This window comes from Rhinolophus sinicus, chromosome 17, assembly GCF_057876585.1.
Source record: "Rhinolophus sinicus isolate RSI-liver-muscle chromosome 17, RSI-T2T, whole genome shotgun sequence".
In the NCBI taxonomy this organism is placed as follows: domain Eukaryota; kingdom Metazoa; phylum Chordata; class Mammalia; order Chiroptera; family Rhinolophidae; genus Rhinolophus; species Rhinolophus sinicus.
In genome coordinates, this window is record NC_142517.1 from 75,480,286 (window position 1) to 75,494,371 (window position 14,086).

The 14,086-nt window shown below is 38.3% G+C and overlaps 1 protein-coding gene across 9 annotated transcripts in view; it reads left to right on the forward strand.

Annotated features, from left to right (window-relative positions):
• The first annotated feature begins 841 nt into the window (after positions 1-841).
• CBLB (Cbl proto-oncogene B) overlaps positions 842-14,086 on the forward strand; it is a 211,509-nt gene continuing 198,264 nt past the window's right edge. For 3 of the 9 annotated variants that reach the window (XM_019742950.3, XM_019742954.3, XM_074332483.2), the window contains exons 1-2: positions 842-975; positions 2,348-2,529. In XM_019742950.3, the coding sequence (XP_019598509.1) occupies positions 2,362-2,529 (168 nt within the window). In that variant the 5' untranslated portion in view covers positions 842-975; positions 2,348-2,361. Of the gene's footprint in view, positions 1,511-2,016; positions 2,038-2,347; positions 2,530-14,086 lie in introns of those variants that run through there. The other 6 variants (XM_019742952.3, XM_074332490.2, XM_019742951.3 and 3 more) reach the window with 5 other exon arrangements.

Genomic DNA, 14,086 nt, shown 5'->3' on the forward strand with positions numbered 1-14,086 from the left:
ATCCATAAACTTGTACAAAATAAAAGGGGCAATGTATATATTAGCAATTCCCATCATGTTTTTTAACTGCCCTGCCATAATTAGTGGAGACTATTTGGACAGTATTGTCAACTATTTGCTTTCTCATCAGCTTGATATTTGATCTGCAATCCCTCCAGAACTAACTGTAAAAGGAAAACACTCAGAAATTTAGAAAGTTTTTGTTGGCAATCAGGCGTTAATACTAGTCTACTCTATGTGAGGTTTACACTTCATCTTAGAAGCTGGGTGACTATTGCTTTTTTTTTTTTTCATAGTCAACAAGAAGCAATGCCTTAGACCTGTTTGGCTGCTGTCCTGGGTAGAAGAGTTTGGCAGCCCTAGGGAGATGAAATTCTTCAGCCTGGGACACGCCCCAAGTAGAGAAGCAACACCCTCTCAGCCACTACTCTGTTGCTATGAAACAAAAGACGAGGAAGGTGAGCAAAGCAGGAAGTCCCGCCTTTTAAGCCCCAGTTGGCTTTGGCTCCAGCCCCAATGCTCACACCCACCCGCCCACTCTTTATTGGTCAGCTCCCTAGTGCCTTGCATCCTATCTTCCATTTCGTTTCCCTTTTCCACTTTCGTGCTAGGGTTTGTCCAGAACCCCCTATCCCTCGGAGACCCTTTCCATTTGGGACTGCTGCGAGCGGGCCTTCCTTAAGGGCCATTGTGTACGGTGGAAGACGTGGACTGGGTGGCAGTGCGAAGTGGACGGGCGCCTCCCGCCCATTGGCGCCACTCGCTGTCTGGCAGTGCATGGATGTGCCGGATTGGTCCAGCCTCGTGTGTTCCCGCCCCTGGCCCCGCCCCACGCCTGGGTTCTCGGTGTGTGTAGCCTACAGGGGTGGGGTGTCCAGCGAGTGGTCTCCTCCTCCGGCTAGTGCAGCTGCGGCGTCCCGCGGCCTCCCCGAGAGTCGGGCGGGAGGGGAGAGCGGGTGTGGATTGGTCTTTACGGTAATTGTTGCGTCTCCCTGTCTCGGTGGCCTGCGCTCTGGGTTGCTCCTTCCTTGGGAGCGTGGTTTTACGGCGATTACACGCTCCCTGCCCGGACTACCCACGCACTCTGGGCTCGTGCGTGTAGAGTGAGATTCGCGCACACGCGTGTCTGTGGACAGATACGGCGCCGAGAGGCCAGGAGGGAAGGGGGCACCAGGGAGGCTCGACGTTTCTTTCCGGCCAGGGGGCCCTGGGGCAGCCAGGCGCGGGCCACGGAGGAAGAGGGGATAGCCCCGGCTTCCAGCTGCTGTCGCCGCCGCCGTCACAGTTTAAAGAGGGGTATTTAAAGACCGGAACCCAGGCCCGGCCCGGGGAGGAGGAAGAGTGGGTAAAGCCAGACGGGCGGCTGTGATTCTGTGATTGCAGAAAACCCGGGGAGGTGCGTCTACTCGGGAGATGAATGCGGAGCGCCCTGGACGGATGGGGCTGCGGGCGCTGGAGATGCGAGGGGATACTTTGTCCTTTTCTCTTCACCTTCTCCTCCCCAGCTGAGGTCCGAAAGTGGCAGGGGAGGGGCCTGAGCCGGGAGGGGGGCCACAAACGTCCAGAAACAAAGCTTTGACCGACACCTCCACCCCCCACCCCCTTTGGGTGAGATGAGAGGCGATGAGCGAAAGAAGTGAACTCTCCTTTCTGTGCCCGCTCTTGTCAGTTTCTCACTCACTCTCTTAAAATGTTTTTTTTCGTTTGTTGGTTGATTTGCCTCTTCACTTGGGGGTAACTCCTCACCGCATTGGTCTAAAGAACTATGTTCTAGTGTCCATGTTCATGTGTGTGTACTTGGTGGTTTTAGTGGGGGAAAATACAAGTCCTGAGCCTTTGTTGACAAGAGACGTGCTTCTTATGCTCCTGTAGAAAACTCTTTACGTTTATAGAACTTGGTGAAATCGGAGTGAAAGTGCGGTTTTTGAGTGAGGCTCCCAAAAATGTTTCTGGGGGCTTCAGTTCTAGAATTTTGAATTGGGTTTAAGGCAGGGAGGGGGAGAACATTGTGGTCTTATCTAGTTGGAAGAAACCTATGTAAGTTGTTTGTTGTTGTTGTTGTTGTTGTTGGTGTGAGTTGGGTATTAAGCCTTACCTACTTGAAATGTGAGAAGGATGCATCCTTAACTCTCAGTGTTCCAAAAGTAAATCTAAGGCCATTGCTACTAAACTTGTGTGTAAAGATTGAGAGTGCAAATTCTCATGCTATTGAAGTTGGATCTGGGACCCTGGAGTTTGTTCTCACTGATGGAGGAGAATGTAGGGGGTACAAGTTAACCAGTTAAGTTTTCTGTTTTGTAAATATTTTGATGACCTACTAACTTTTATAAAAATTTACCTCTCAAAGAACTAAGATTCCAGATGGCAAATTCTATGAATGGCAGAAACCCTGGTGGTCGAGGAGGAAACCCCCGAAAAGGACGGATTTTGGGTATTATTGATGCTATTCAAGATGCAGTTGGACCTCCAAAGCAAGCAGCGGCAGATCGCAGGACTGTGGAGAAAACTTGGAAACTCATGGACAAAGTGGTAAGTTCTGTCTGTGCCTGTATGTAGCCCTCTTCACCCTGGATATGGTTTCTCCACTTTCATTTATAATTGCTAATTAATAATAATTACGCTTTGGGCAACAATCTTCTGATTTGGATTGAACATTTTTCTTATATCCGCTTTGTATGTTTTTGAAAAGTTGGATTCAGAGCAAAGACTTTTTTTTAACCTTTTGTCCTACTCTTCAAGGTTCAAAGTTCCTCTATATGACTCAGATATGCAAAGATTTTACTGTTGGCTGCTCTTTGTTGGTGTATGACCATAGAATAGTTTGGAAGTGTTTGTTCTATCTTATGTGAAGTTATGTTTTTGTTGGATAACAAAGGAGTGCAAACAAGTAATTTAAGAGGTCTCTGATGGACCACTCTTGACAACCACAATGTATGATGCTGAGAATATTTACAGGGGAAAAAAACAGATTAGTCCTTAAGTGAGGAAGTAGTATTTGAGAGAGTTTCCATTTTCGTCTTTGAGAATTCATCTTCATTAAGAAACTTTTTTTTTGCTGTTGTTAATGGTAGAGTCACAGTTTCTTTCATCTATTCCATTTTGAAACAGGAAACCTTTTTGATTGCATATTGTTTATTGTGAAAGGAAAATTTATGATGGAGTTGGTGGGGCTGAGAGTATCAGAAACCTCTGTGGTTTCTACATGTTGCTTTCAGATGAACTATAATTTCACAGGAAGAAATCAAGCTGGATGTCAGAACCAGAATTAATAGTTCTTGCTTTTGAAGCGGTAGTACTGTCCTCTATATATTGGTAAATGTTTTAGCACCTTATGGTTTTATATAATAGATATTTGGGGCTAATTGTAAATTTATTTGATTCAGGTCTCTTGATATCTTTATAATTGTGGAAGTGGAGGTTTAAAAAAAATACTCCTTTGTAGGGATATGTTAAAACCTCCATGAAATCATATGGTAACAGTCATCTTTGGTTTGTAACTGTGTGCAAATATTTGCCACAAAAACCCACTGTCAGAGGTATTTGCAAATACAGGAAGGTGATAAGATTTACTTTATTTTCATTTATCCTTATGGAAAGTACAGATGGATAGATGAATGATAGGCCTGTCATTCTGTGGTTGGTGGTGCGAAATGCAGAGCCAGAATAATTTTTGCCAGATAAGTATCCTTAGTTTTGGGCTTCATTGTGACCTATTTAAGCTTCTGCCAATTTATTCAAATTGTGATATTAAAGCTCCAGACAGAATGATGTCATAGTGTCAGAATTGCAACTTGCTGCTTGAGGTCAGTCAGGTTTTGATTTTAGCATTGGATATTTAAGAATGAGGAGTATGCATTTGGAAAAATTGCATATATTTGGCAGGCACAATACTAGCTGTCTTTGCTTTTCTAAAGAGTATGGAATTGAAGGTCACTCTCATTGCCTAAATCATTATTTGGGCGTAAGAGAAGGAATCCAAGGTTTTTCTCTAACTTATCTGTTACTGACTGGGCAAGAAAAGGGTCAGAGTCTACCAGAGAGCTTCTCCTCCTCCTTCACCCCTTTCTTTGAGTGGTCAGAATTTGTACATTTGTGAGTGAATGTTAGAACATCAAATGAAAAACATTTATGTAAGGAAGTGGTGAACTATAGTTAATATAAAGTCATTATTTTTGAAATATTAAAAAATGTGTGCATAATTTTGACCTATGATTATTAGCATAAGTTGTACCCATTTTTAATTATTTCTCCATTACTTATGGTAAAATAGGTGGTTATTTGATAGTGAAGCTTCAATAAACTATGGTTTATTTTATTAACCCTTTTGTGGGTCTGGGTTTAGCCTCTCCAATTGAGAAACTTGCTTACAAGGAAATTTACTATCTCGAGTCAGTACTTACTGGAATGCGGGTGTGGGTGTTGGCAAAGGTGCCGTGTATGGCTTTTCCCCATTTGTCCTCGTTATATGTCCATGATGAAAACTGTGTTTACTTGTGAGTGAATTTGTGGGCTTTGTGGAGGGACATTACATAAATGTTGTAAAAGAATTCAGTATATTTATTGCTACTCAAGCACACAATAACAAAAAGGCATTGATTATTACTAATTGGAAATATATTTAATTGTGTAACATCGAAGCATTCCCACATGTGTTTATATTTTCTTCTTTGTCAGTGGTGAAGGAAGTGGTTCATAATATCAACATTGTCCTAGCGATTACATCAGGAACTTTATTATTAGTCCAAAAGTTAATCCCTTGACACATTACCTAACTGTTTTGTAAAATAACTGCAATAGCATGAGTTTAGCTTGTGAATAACAGAAAATCATAACTTTTAAGTCTAACCGGAAGTTACATAAAAAGCAGGGGTAACTGTTTAGTTAGCTTTTTTTTTTTTTTTTTTTTTTTTTTGGTGAAGCCTCTCCGGCCGTAGAAGTATAAACAAGAAAACAAGCTTTAAGTTTTTTCTGTCTCAACTACACATAAAGTAAAATAACTTATTTTACAAGGGATATGAAGCAGTCTTAGATTGTAGGGGACAATCTAGTGTGTAGTTTCACCATTCCCGGGCCTCTAGAATTTAAAAATGGTCAACTAAGATTTCAGTTCCAACTAATTGTTATGTTTTCAGAGAGCAGGCTTTCTATACAAGGTTGCTGAGAGTAGGAAGGAGAAATTGCTCAGTTGTGTTCCTTACCAGATATAAAGTGTTGTGTAACAGAACTTTAGTTGCATAGGGTTAGCATAGTGCATTCACCGAGAAAAAGAATAGTAGAAAAAGAATGTTCCAAAGCATCCCCTGTAGACATATTTTCTGGCCTTAGCTGCATGTGTCAGTGTTAAGTCAGTAGCTGACCCCAGACTCTTCAAGTCAGTGGATGTCTGTTTGATACAGTGACAGAACTACTACTCATCAACACACATCTAGGTTCAAATACGCCTGAAATGTGGAGTCTGTTCTAAAGCTATTGCAGAGATGGAGTTTCTGAAACACATGATAAACATTTATTGAGGGCCTACTATGTTCCTACTAAGTACTTGTTCCTGGGGATGCAAAGCTATTATAGATAAGATAGAACTGTGCACTTGACCTGTTGAGGAATTCAGAAACCAGCACGGAGCCAGGCATATAAATGGACGAGTGCCATGTAGCAGGGAAAGGGCTGCAATACAGACTATACAAAGGGCAGTGGGGGCAAAGTAGAGAACAACTGCCTTGTTTTTTTGGCCACTGTTCAGACACTTGTCTGTCTGGATTCTGCTGGCCACTGCCTTCAGAACAGCATGATTGTATTCTTGTTGGAAATGCTGAGGTGAGGAGGGTAAGGAAATGATTGCTAATCAGTATGGTAGGAATGATGATTTATTAATGTGAGGTTCCTGAGCATGGTTTTCACAAGCGTCTTAGCCAGGTGATGGAAAGTGGAAGAAACAATTTTCTATCTAATAGATACCAAATGTACTGAGCATATGTGGCTGTTCAGGAAATTAAAAAATAATTAATTGATGCCAAAGAGCAAAGCAAGTCGAGCACCTGTCTGCATTTTTGTCTTGCTGTCCTTGTCATTTATTTGAAATTGCATTACTGAAAGAGTTTTAAAAGCCTTTAAAAAGTGATGACAAACAGCCTTTTGCTGCCTTTTCCCCTCAGTACATTTAGTACATTTGTCAGGCTTGGAATATAATTCATTCTCTATCTTTGTAATTTTACTGTGACCATAATATATTTTAAAGTTTGTCAACCAAAGTTGAGTGGATTATATGCAACTATTTAAAAGAAAAATAAAGAGTAAATGTTCTTTTCTAAGTTGAATTCCTCATACTTCTGGGAAGAACATTGCATGTGGAGTAAAATTTAGGTTTTGGATGCCTATTGTTTGTATTTGTTGGGTTTGAGAATATCATCTTCCTTGGGCCCTTGGAACAGGGAATATCATTTATTTGAATTATTCTTCTCGTATTTCCTTTTCCTCAGTGAAGTTGTTATGTGTTAGCAGAATCATGGGTCCTGGTAGACTTGGATAGATGGTAACACATTAAGTGTCTCGGCAATTTTGTTTAGTACTGAGTTAGGTTCCGAATTTGCGCTTAATTAAATGAAGTTATCCCACAGTTTGCTAGTACTTATCACTTCTAGGAAAAGCTTTTGATAAAAGATTTAAAGGAATCCTCCCAAGGGTTACCTTGGTTTATCCTTATGGTACAGGGCATACATTTAGCAGAAGTAATCAGTTAGTAATCTTTTAACTTGTGTACAATTTTAACCATTCAGATTTTGAATCAACGTCTTACTTTCTTTCAGAGTTGCTTTATATGCTGTCTATTGAGTTCATTATTCACTTATCATATTCCAACTATAGAGAAAGATTTATAAATAACCATACATCTTGTAGCATGTAGTAAGTGCTGTGATATGGTATAAGGGCTGTGACATGGTGTGAGGTGGAGGTGAATCTTGCTGAGGGTGAAAAGTTGGTGTAGAGCGCAACACGTGGGAGGTACTATCCAGCTATTAACGTGAATGTTTTAGGTTCCAGTGAGATGGAGGACATATCAGGCTGAAGGAATGATGAGGTAAAGGGAGGTTGAGGAGTGAAAGAAGATAAAGTTAGAGGAAGATGAAGAGGCTTTGACCACTGGGTTAAGGAATTCGGGCTTTATTTATTTTGTAAACATAGAACCATTGAAATCTTTGAGCAGAGTGACAAAAAGTCAAGGCTATGGTGTGATGGATTATTCTATTGACTCTACAAAAGCGGGTTAAGAGAAAACAAACTTAAAAGTGGGAATAATGATCAAGAGAAATTAAAATGGACTAGGCAAGAAAAAATGAAGGGCTAAGCTAGGGAACTGAGAGGAGGTAGGCAAGCATTGGTTCAAATATGGGAGGCATTTTGAAGGTAAAATCTACAGGTCCTTGGTGACCCTTCAGAGACAAAGGATGAAAGAGAAAGTGAAGTGAAAGTGACTCTTGAGGTTTTCAGCCTAGTTAACTCTGAAGGCAGTGATGCCCTTAATGATATAAGGAACACAGGAAGAAAAAGAGGAAGCTTGGGAGTTGGTGCATGATAAGTTTATTTTTGGCCATGTTGGGTTCGACATGCCAGAGAGAAATCCATTTTGAAGTCAGAAAAGTGAATGCACAGTTCAAGAGAGAAGTTGTAACTAGAGATGTATGTTTGGTAGATATGCCCATAGAGGTAGCATTTCAAGCTATGGAACAGCAAGAGATTTGCAAGGCAGAGTGGAAGGTGAAAGTCAGAAAAAAAGTCATAGAGATTGGAAGTTTTGATTGTGTGTCATGTTGTATCTGCAGTTCGATGGCAGTGAAGGAAAAGGAATCCCTCAAAGAGGAGTGATAAGAGAGGTAGGAAAAGAACTGGAGCATTTTGATTTTTTTGGGTAGAGACAACTTCAATAAGGAGATAGTTTCAAATTCTAAGGGAATTGAGTTCAAGTGGAGAAAACACAGTAGGATGTAAATTTAAGAAGTCATTGAATTTCATGAGTAGAGACCACTGTTGATCTTTCAGAGTAGTTTCACTTACATGATGGGTCTAGATTGAAAAGAGTGTGTGGATTATCTAAAGATTGTTCTAAAACTGTGGCAAGTAGTGAAGGAAGAAAGTTACGATAGGTAGCCTTAGGGTTTGAGCAGAGCCTAACATTGTGGTGGATGCTATAGGAGAGGTTCGCAGATTGAGGGGAAGGGATGTTGGTAGGAAATGATTTAAGGTGTACGGGAAGTAGAAATAGTTGATAAAGTGGCATCCAAGGGTAGGAGGGAAAGGCTAAGAACAAGTAAAGAGTAAATCCTTGGTAGGTAAGTAACTTCCACTTAGACAAAAGGGAAAGAAGGAAATATACAGAGTTATTTTGAGGGAATTTGTAAATTTTACGTTGGGTTGTCAGGAAGTGATATAAAGGTATAACATTTGTAATGCTTAACCCGTGCTTTAAAATTGTATGTTATAGAATAAACAATATATATTTTAACTGGTCTTCTACCAATTAAAGTGGGTAAATAAATACAACATTGTTCCGTTCTCATCCTGTACATCAAGGTCATTTTAGGAACTACGCTGTGACTTAAATGATACAACGATGCTCTTTGTATCTACTCTCTTGAGCATATATTTAAGAGTTTTTCATTTTTTAAGGGTTTTAATTTTTTTTTATGTATTTGTAATTGCTGATGTTATTCCTAGTAATGAAAGAAGCGTTTTGAAAATATCTGACTAAGCTTTTAGCTCTTTAACATATTAATATTTCAATAATTGTTACACTCATATTATCTTCCAATAGCCATAACAAAAATAATTATAACATGTTCTGCCTGTTAAAAAATTCACATCAGTGAGTATGGATGGACTATATTCCACATCAGGAAGAAGGCCCTGGGCTTCTCAGCCTTATTTGCTGCTTTCCTGCACAAAACATTACAGACTTTTTTTTAAAGGTTTAGGGCAGTATTTTGCTAAAAACAAAATGGTCCGTACCCTTAGTTCTGATTCTCATGATTTTGCCATGTTGTGGTAAAATATAAAATATGGAAGGAAAAGAAATAGGATAGAATAGTGAGTGCTAACTATGTGTCAGGTCCTGTGCAGAGCACTTTACGTTTTCTCTTCTAAGAATTAGAACATCCTAAAGGTTTTCCAGAAGAAGAAACTGGCGCATAGTTTTAAAGCTAGTAAATGGCCTCATCGTTGGTTTGATCGATTTTAATGTCTGTTCATAGTGGGAAGGTTCAAGTACACTTCTCCAATGGAGTAAAAGGACTCTTTCTCTTTCCATGAGAAGTAAATCAAAAGGATCTTTATCTCCTATATTTGATAAGATCAAATTCTTTCCCAAACTTTATACTCATTTTTTTAGGCAGGTTTCTTCAATGTATTATAGATATCCTATTTGTAACATTATCTTACTTCTTCTGAGAGGTTCTTCTTTTGTTCCTTTCCTCTTGTTCCTCCTTCCCTTCATTAAATATATATTGCACATCTATATGCAAGATTCTACATTAAGTGATGGAGGTAGACCAGTGAGATTAGATAGGTTCTCCACCCTTAAGGAAATTTCATTCTCATTTGGAAGAGAGATCGTGAACAAACGAATACACAATTGCCATTTTAATTACAGATAGTCAATTATTTAATGGTGCTTCTTATATCAGTCTTCTAAAGAAACTTTCATTGAAAACCATAAAGGAATTGTTAGTTCCCTCCAAATCCTACTTTAATTGATACACTATACTCATAACCAATTTTATATGCTAACCTTGTTTTGTAGAAACTTTTGTATTAATTTTATACTTTTTACATTTCATGCTGCATATATTTTTGTACTTTTGCATATTAGTGATGATTTGCTGAATCAAAATGGAAAGAACCTAAAGAACTCATAGATGCTTTTTATCATGATGATGTACTGTTATGTAACTGCAATAAGGAATCTTTTACAACATTTACATGAGGAACATAGACAAGGGATTCTTTCAGGTTTTCTGTACCATCTTTAAAAAAATAGGATATTTCACTTTGCCGGTATATTACTTGGTTTAATATAACTGAATGCTCCATGAAGTGAGGTGTTTCATAATGCAAGTCGGCTATTATGTAGACACAGTTCCTTACTGTTGAAGCTTCCATTTGCTTCAGTAGAATTTCTTCCTAAGTTTTAGGGGCTGGTTTGAACTTTGTTTGCAAGAAATATGTTAGGTGACCTAATACCTCTGTTACCTTTTGGCTGGAAATTTTAATTAGGGCACAGTCAGGAAACTCTTTAAAATGCAGGAGTGTTCCAAGAATAATTAATGGCTTTGAAAATTCTTGTAGCACTAGTAAATCCTGTTTATATGTGTGCCTCTGCTTTGATTTGATTGAATATATATTTATGGTGAATACATATTCATGTATTTATTGAAATACATAGAGAGTATGTATAGATTAGGCATATTTTTATGTATGTCAAAGAATGAAGACATATGCGGAAAGAGTTGCTTAAAAATATTTAAATACATTTAAACAAATACAACTGGCAGTTGTATACTGTTATGGCGAGAGTATCTGACTCTTAAGTCCAGACATCATGGTTCTGAGCAGTAAACTCATGTAGGTTCCATTTCTGTGTTGTAGTATTGTCATGTCAGAAGGAGGGACTTGGTCTTGGTGATGTCCAAGGTCTTCTTTAGCTAGCTCTAAAATCCTTTTGAGTCAATGAGTATAATGGCATTTGTAGCCTAATTCCAATACTAACTGTTGTGCCTTTTAGTTCAAAAGCAAAGAGTAACATTGCTAATGAACCAATCCTTTCATGCACCAGTCGATTCTCAAGTGCAAATTTAGAAAACTGTGACCTGTAAGTGCCTTGATGAACTGACACTAGCCTGTTTTAGATCTGTTTGTACCACTCACCCATGGGCTTTTTTTCCCCGTGCTGCCCCCCCGCCCCCCCACACACCTCTTTGAATGACTGCATTGCCTGCTCTCTTTCCAGACCCTACATTCTGGTTCCTCTCAAGCCTTTGTACACCCCTTTGCCCGGAATATTCCTTTTACAAATTTAGGTGTGCCTTTGTTGTCCCTCACATGTAGACATGAGTGAACAGCGTCATCTCTCCTCTAGCCCTTCATAGTCTCCTTTGCAGTACTCACATTCTCCTGTAATGCTTTTCTAAGTCACTGGTGTTTTTCACTAGAAAACTTCGGGAGGACATGTCTGTGATTTATTTCTTCCTGTATTCCTTAGGGCCTGAAACAATGCCTGACACAAACGTTTGTAGAATTAAAAAATAGGTCCTAAAGTACATGTAAATTTGCAAATGGAATAAAATAAAAATGTAAATGAGTTTAGCCAGGGATCATTAATTATATACTTGATTCTAATTAAATTGTGATATAGTTAGAAAGATCAGCCTAAGATTCAGAAGATGCAGGCTCTTGTGTTGGATTAATGACTTTTTAATAGTTCCTTAATCTTTGTAGTTCTTAGTTTTTGTTTTTTTTTAATCTGAAAATGAATGGATTGGACAGGATCTTTACTAAGATCCCTTAGAGCAAGAATTACATTGCTCCTAAGTTAATTATAGAGAGCTTGGTCTCTTCTGCCAGACTCCTTGAGGAAGGAAGTATGTTCTAGTCATCTATAATTTCCTGGCACAAAGCTCAGTACCTGGTGTATAGTAGTTATTCAAACAATGTTACTGAATAAAGCAATACATTCCCAGATAGAATTCTGGGATTTAAATAAAGCAAATGAGAAAAAGATCAAGTAGAGAATAGAAAATTGAAAATGTGTGAACATATTAAAGAACAGTGATTTGGAATGTCTGAAAAAAGTACCTGGGAGGAATTTTTTATTTATCAGTTAAAATATTCACCAGTGGAAGAAATGAATTTGCAACTGCCTAGTCCCCTACTACAAGTTAATAACTTATCAGTCTGTGACGTGTTGTACCACGTTTTATGTTGCTGAATTACACTGTGCCTGCTTTAGGATGTTGGTAGTGATATTTTTGAAATTTGTGCATACTTGTGATGCTATTTTTTAGTTTTAAGAAATTGAAAAACTACATTGTATATTAACCAGGATTTGTTAAATCATTGACGTCTTTGTGACTTCATCTGTCTTTAGGGGAGAATGAGCTTTTCTGACTATATCAGAGTGTCACAAAAATAGTGTAAACAAAGCTTCCTCAGCCATTTTAATTATAGTTTTGTAAAAATAAGTTATTTGCTGTCTGAACCTTTCTGTTTCTTTAGGAGATCAAAACAATGTTTTTATATTTAAACTATGCCTGTACTTTCGGGTTATTGACTTGAATAATAGTATAGTTCCATCATGAAAATGCGAAAGTAATATATTCATACTATTTATGTATAATATATGTAAAAAGTATTCCAGAACTAGTCAACCAAGCCTTCTGTACATACATTTGTTGGTTCTGTACTGTATGCTACACAATTCTGTTTTAGGCACTGTATACAAAGAGGAGGAAGATATAAAATTGTCATCAGCTAGTATGAGAAATGGTCAATAGCAAGATTTTTCTCCCCATAAAACCATGATATGGCTATTTCTTAAAGAAAGCAAGTGAGCTAGTAAGTTTAAGAGTATTTTTCATTTGTTGATTTTTTGTTTGTGCTTCTTGAATTATTATTGTTCAACTGCTTTCTATTTGGCCCAGGCACTTTTATGAGTACTCAGCAGTATAGCCATGTTCTGTGGAACCTGAAAAATTGAGGGGTCCTTTTAATAACAAAGAATACACATATAAAAGTACACATACAAAATTGGGTATGAAAGTTAAATTTTTTAGAACAATAAAGTCACAACAAGTAATACATTTTTAAAAAAATTGATAAATTCATAAACATCAGAGAATCTTGACTCTGTACATTTTATACTTTGATTCTCTTCCATTGTACACATATACCTCCCATTCTGGGTACCACTGGACACATTCAAATTACCAGATTTGACCTGGACCTTCCTGCTGTCTGGGCTAGTCAGCACCATGGGCACTTGAACTGTTCCTAAAGCCATTCTTTCATCACAATTGCTGACAACAACTTAACTAGTTCCAGAAGTGACTGCGTACTTCACACATACTTTCCACTAAAACAAAACTAAATGTGTTTCCAACTCAAATTCCAATTAGCCAGATTCCAAAAATGCCCATGGCTAGTCCAGTGCCACTCACCAGGAGGTTCAGTGTGATGGAAGGAGAGTCAGACTGGAAAAAGACAGAAATTTTCACCAGTTGTGTTTAAAGTAGCTTGCTCTAGAAAATTTGAAAAAAGCGAAAAAAGATGAAGGCCTTAGAAAAGAGCAAGTGTCTCTGGAACCCTCACATTTATACTTCACTAACTTCTCACTAAATATACCTGCATGAGTACATTTTGCCTTTGGTAAAATTGTGCACCTTCACGCTTATGTACACGTATGGTTTTGTGCAATTCCTTATGATTTCATTAAAAAAATTAATTTGGTTGGTTCCTTATGTCATGGTTTGAAGGGTAAGTGACTAAGTCACATGAACATGTGGAAGTGAATATAGGAGTTGAATTACTACCTTGTCTTGCAAGCAAAAGGTCTTTTCAGGTCTGCAGGCAGCCATAAACGCCCCGGTGGTTGGGTGGCACCTGATGGAATGACAGAACTGTCATGTGTACTACATGTTCATAGGCCTGGGAGATAACAGTGGAGTGGAAAAGACTCATTCTGACCAAACACCCTTTTATTACTTAATAATTCAGTTATTAAAATTGCACCTCTTTGTTTTTTCTCCTTGGAGTTAAGAACAATATACCCAAACATTAACTAAAATCTATGAAAGCATTTTAGCTGGAAGTTCAATGTAATAAAATAATCAATAAATATGAGACATTCGGTTACCAGCAGAAGAGGCTCATTTCCTCATTTTTTATTTAAAAAAGAGACTGTTAGTGGTATATAATAGTTGGCACCCTGAAGTTTTCTTAACTCATGAACAGTGGGACATTGTAGAAGAGAGAATGAAAACTTCAAGGGTTGAACGTAAAGGTATGACAAAGAAAAAAGAAAAACAAAAACAGAACTGAATGG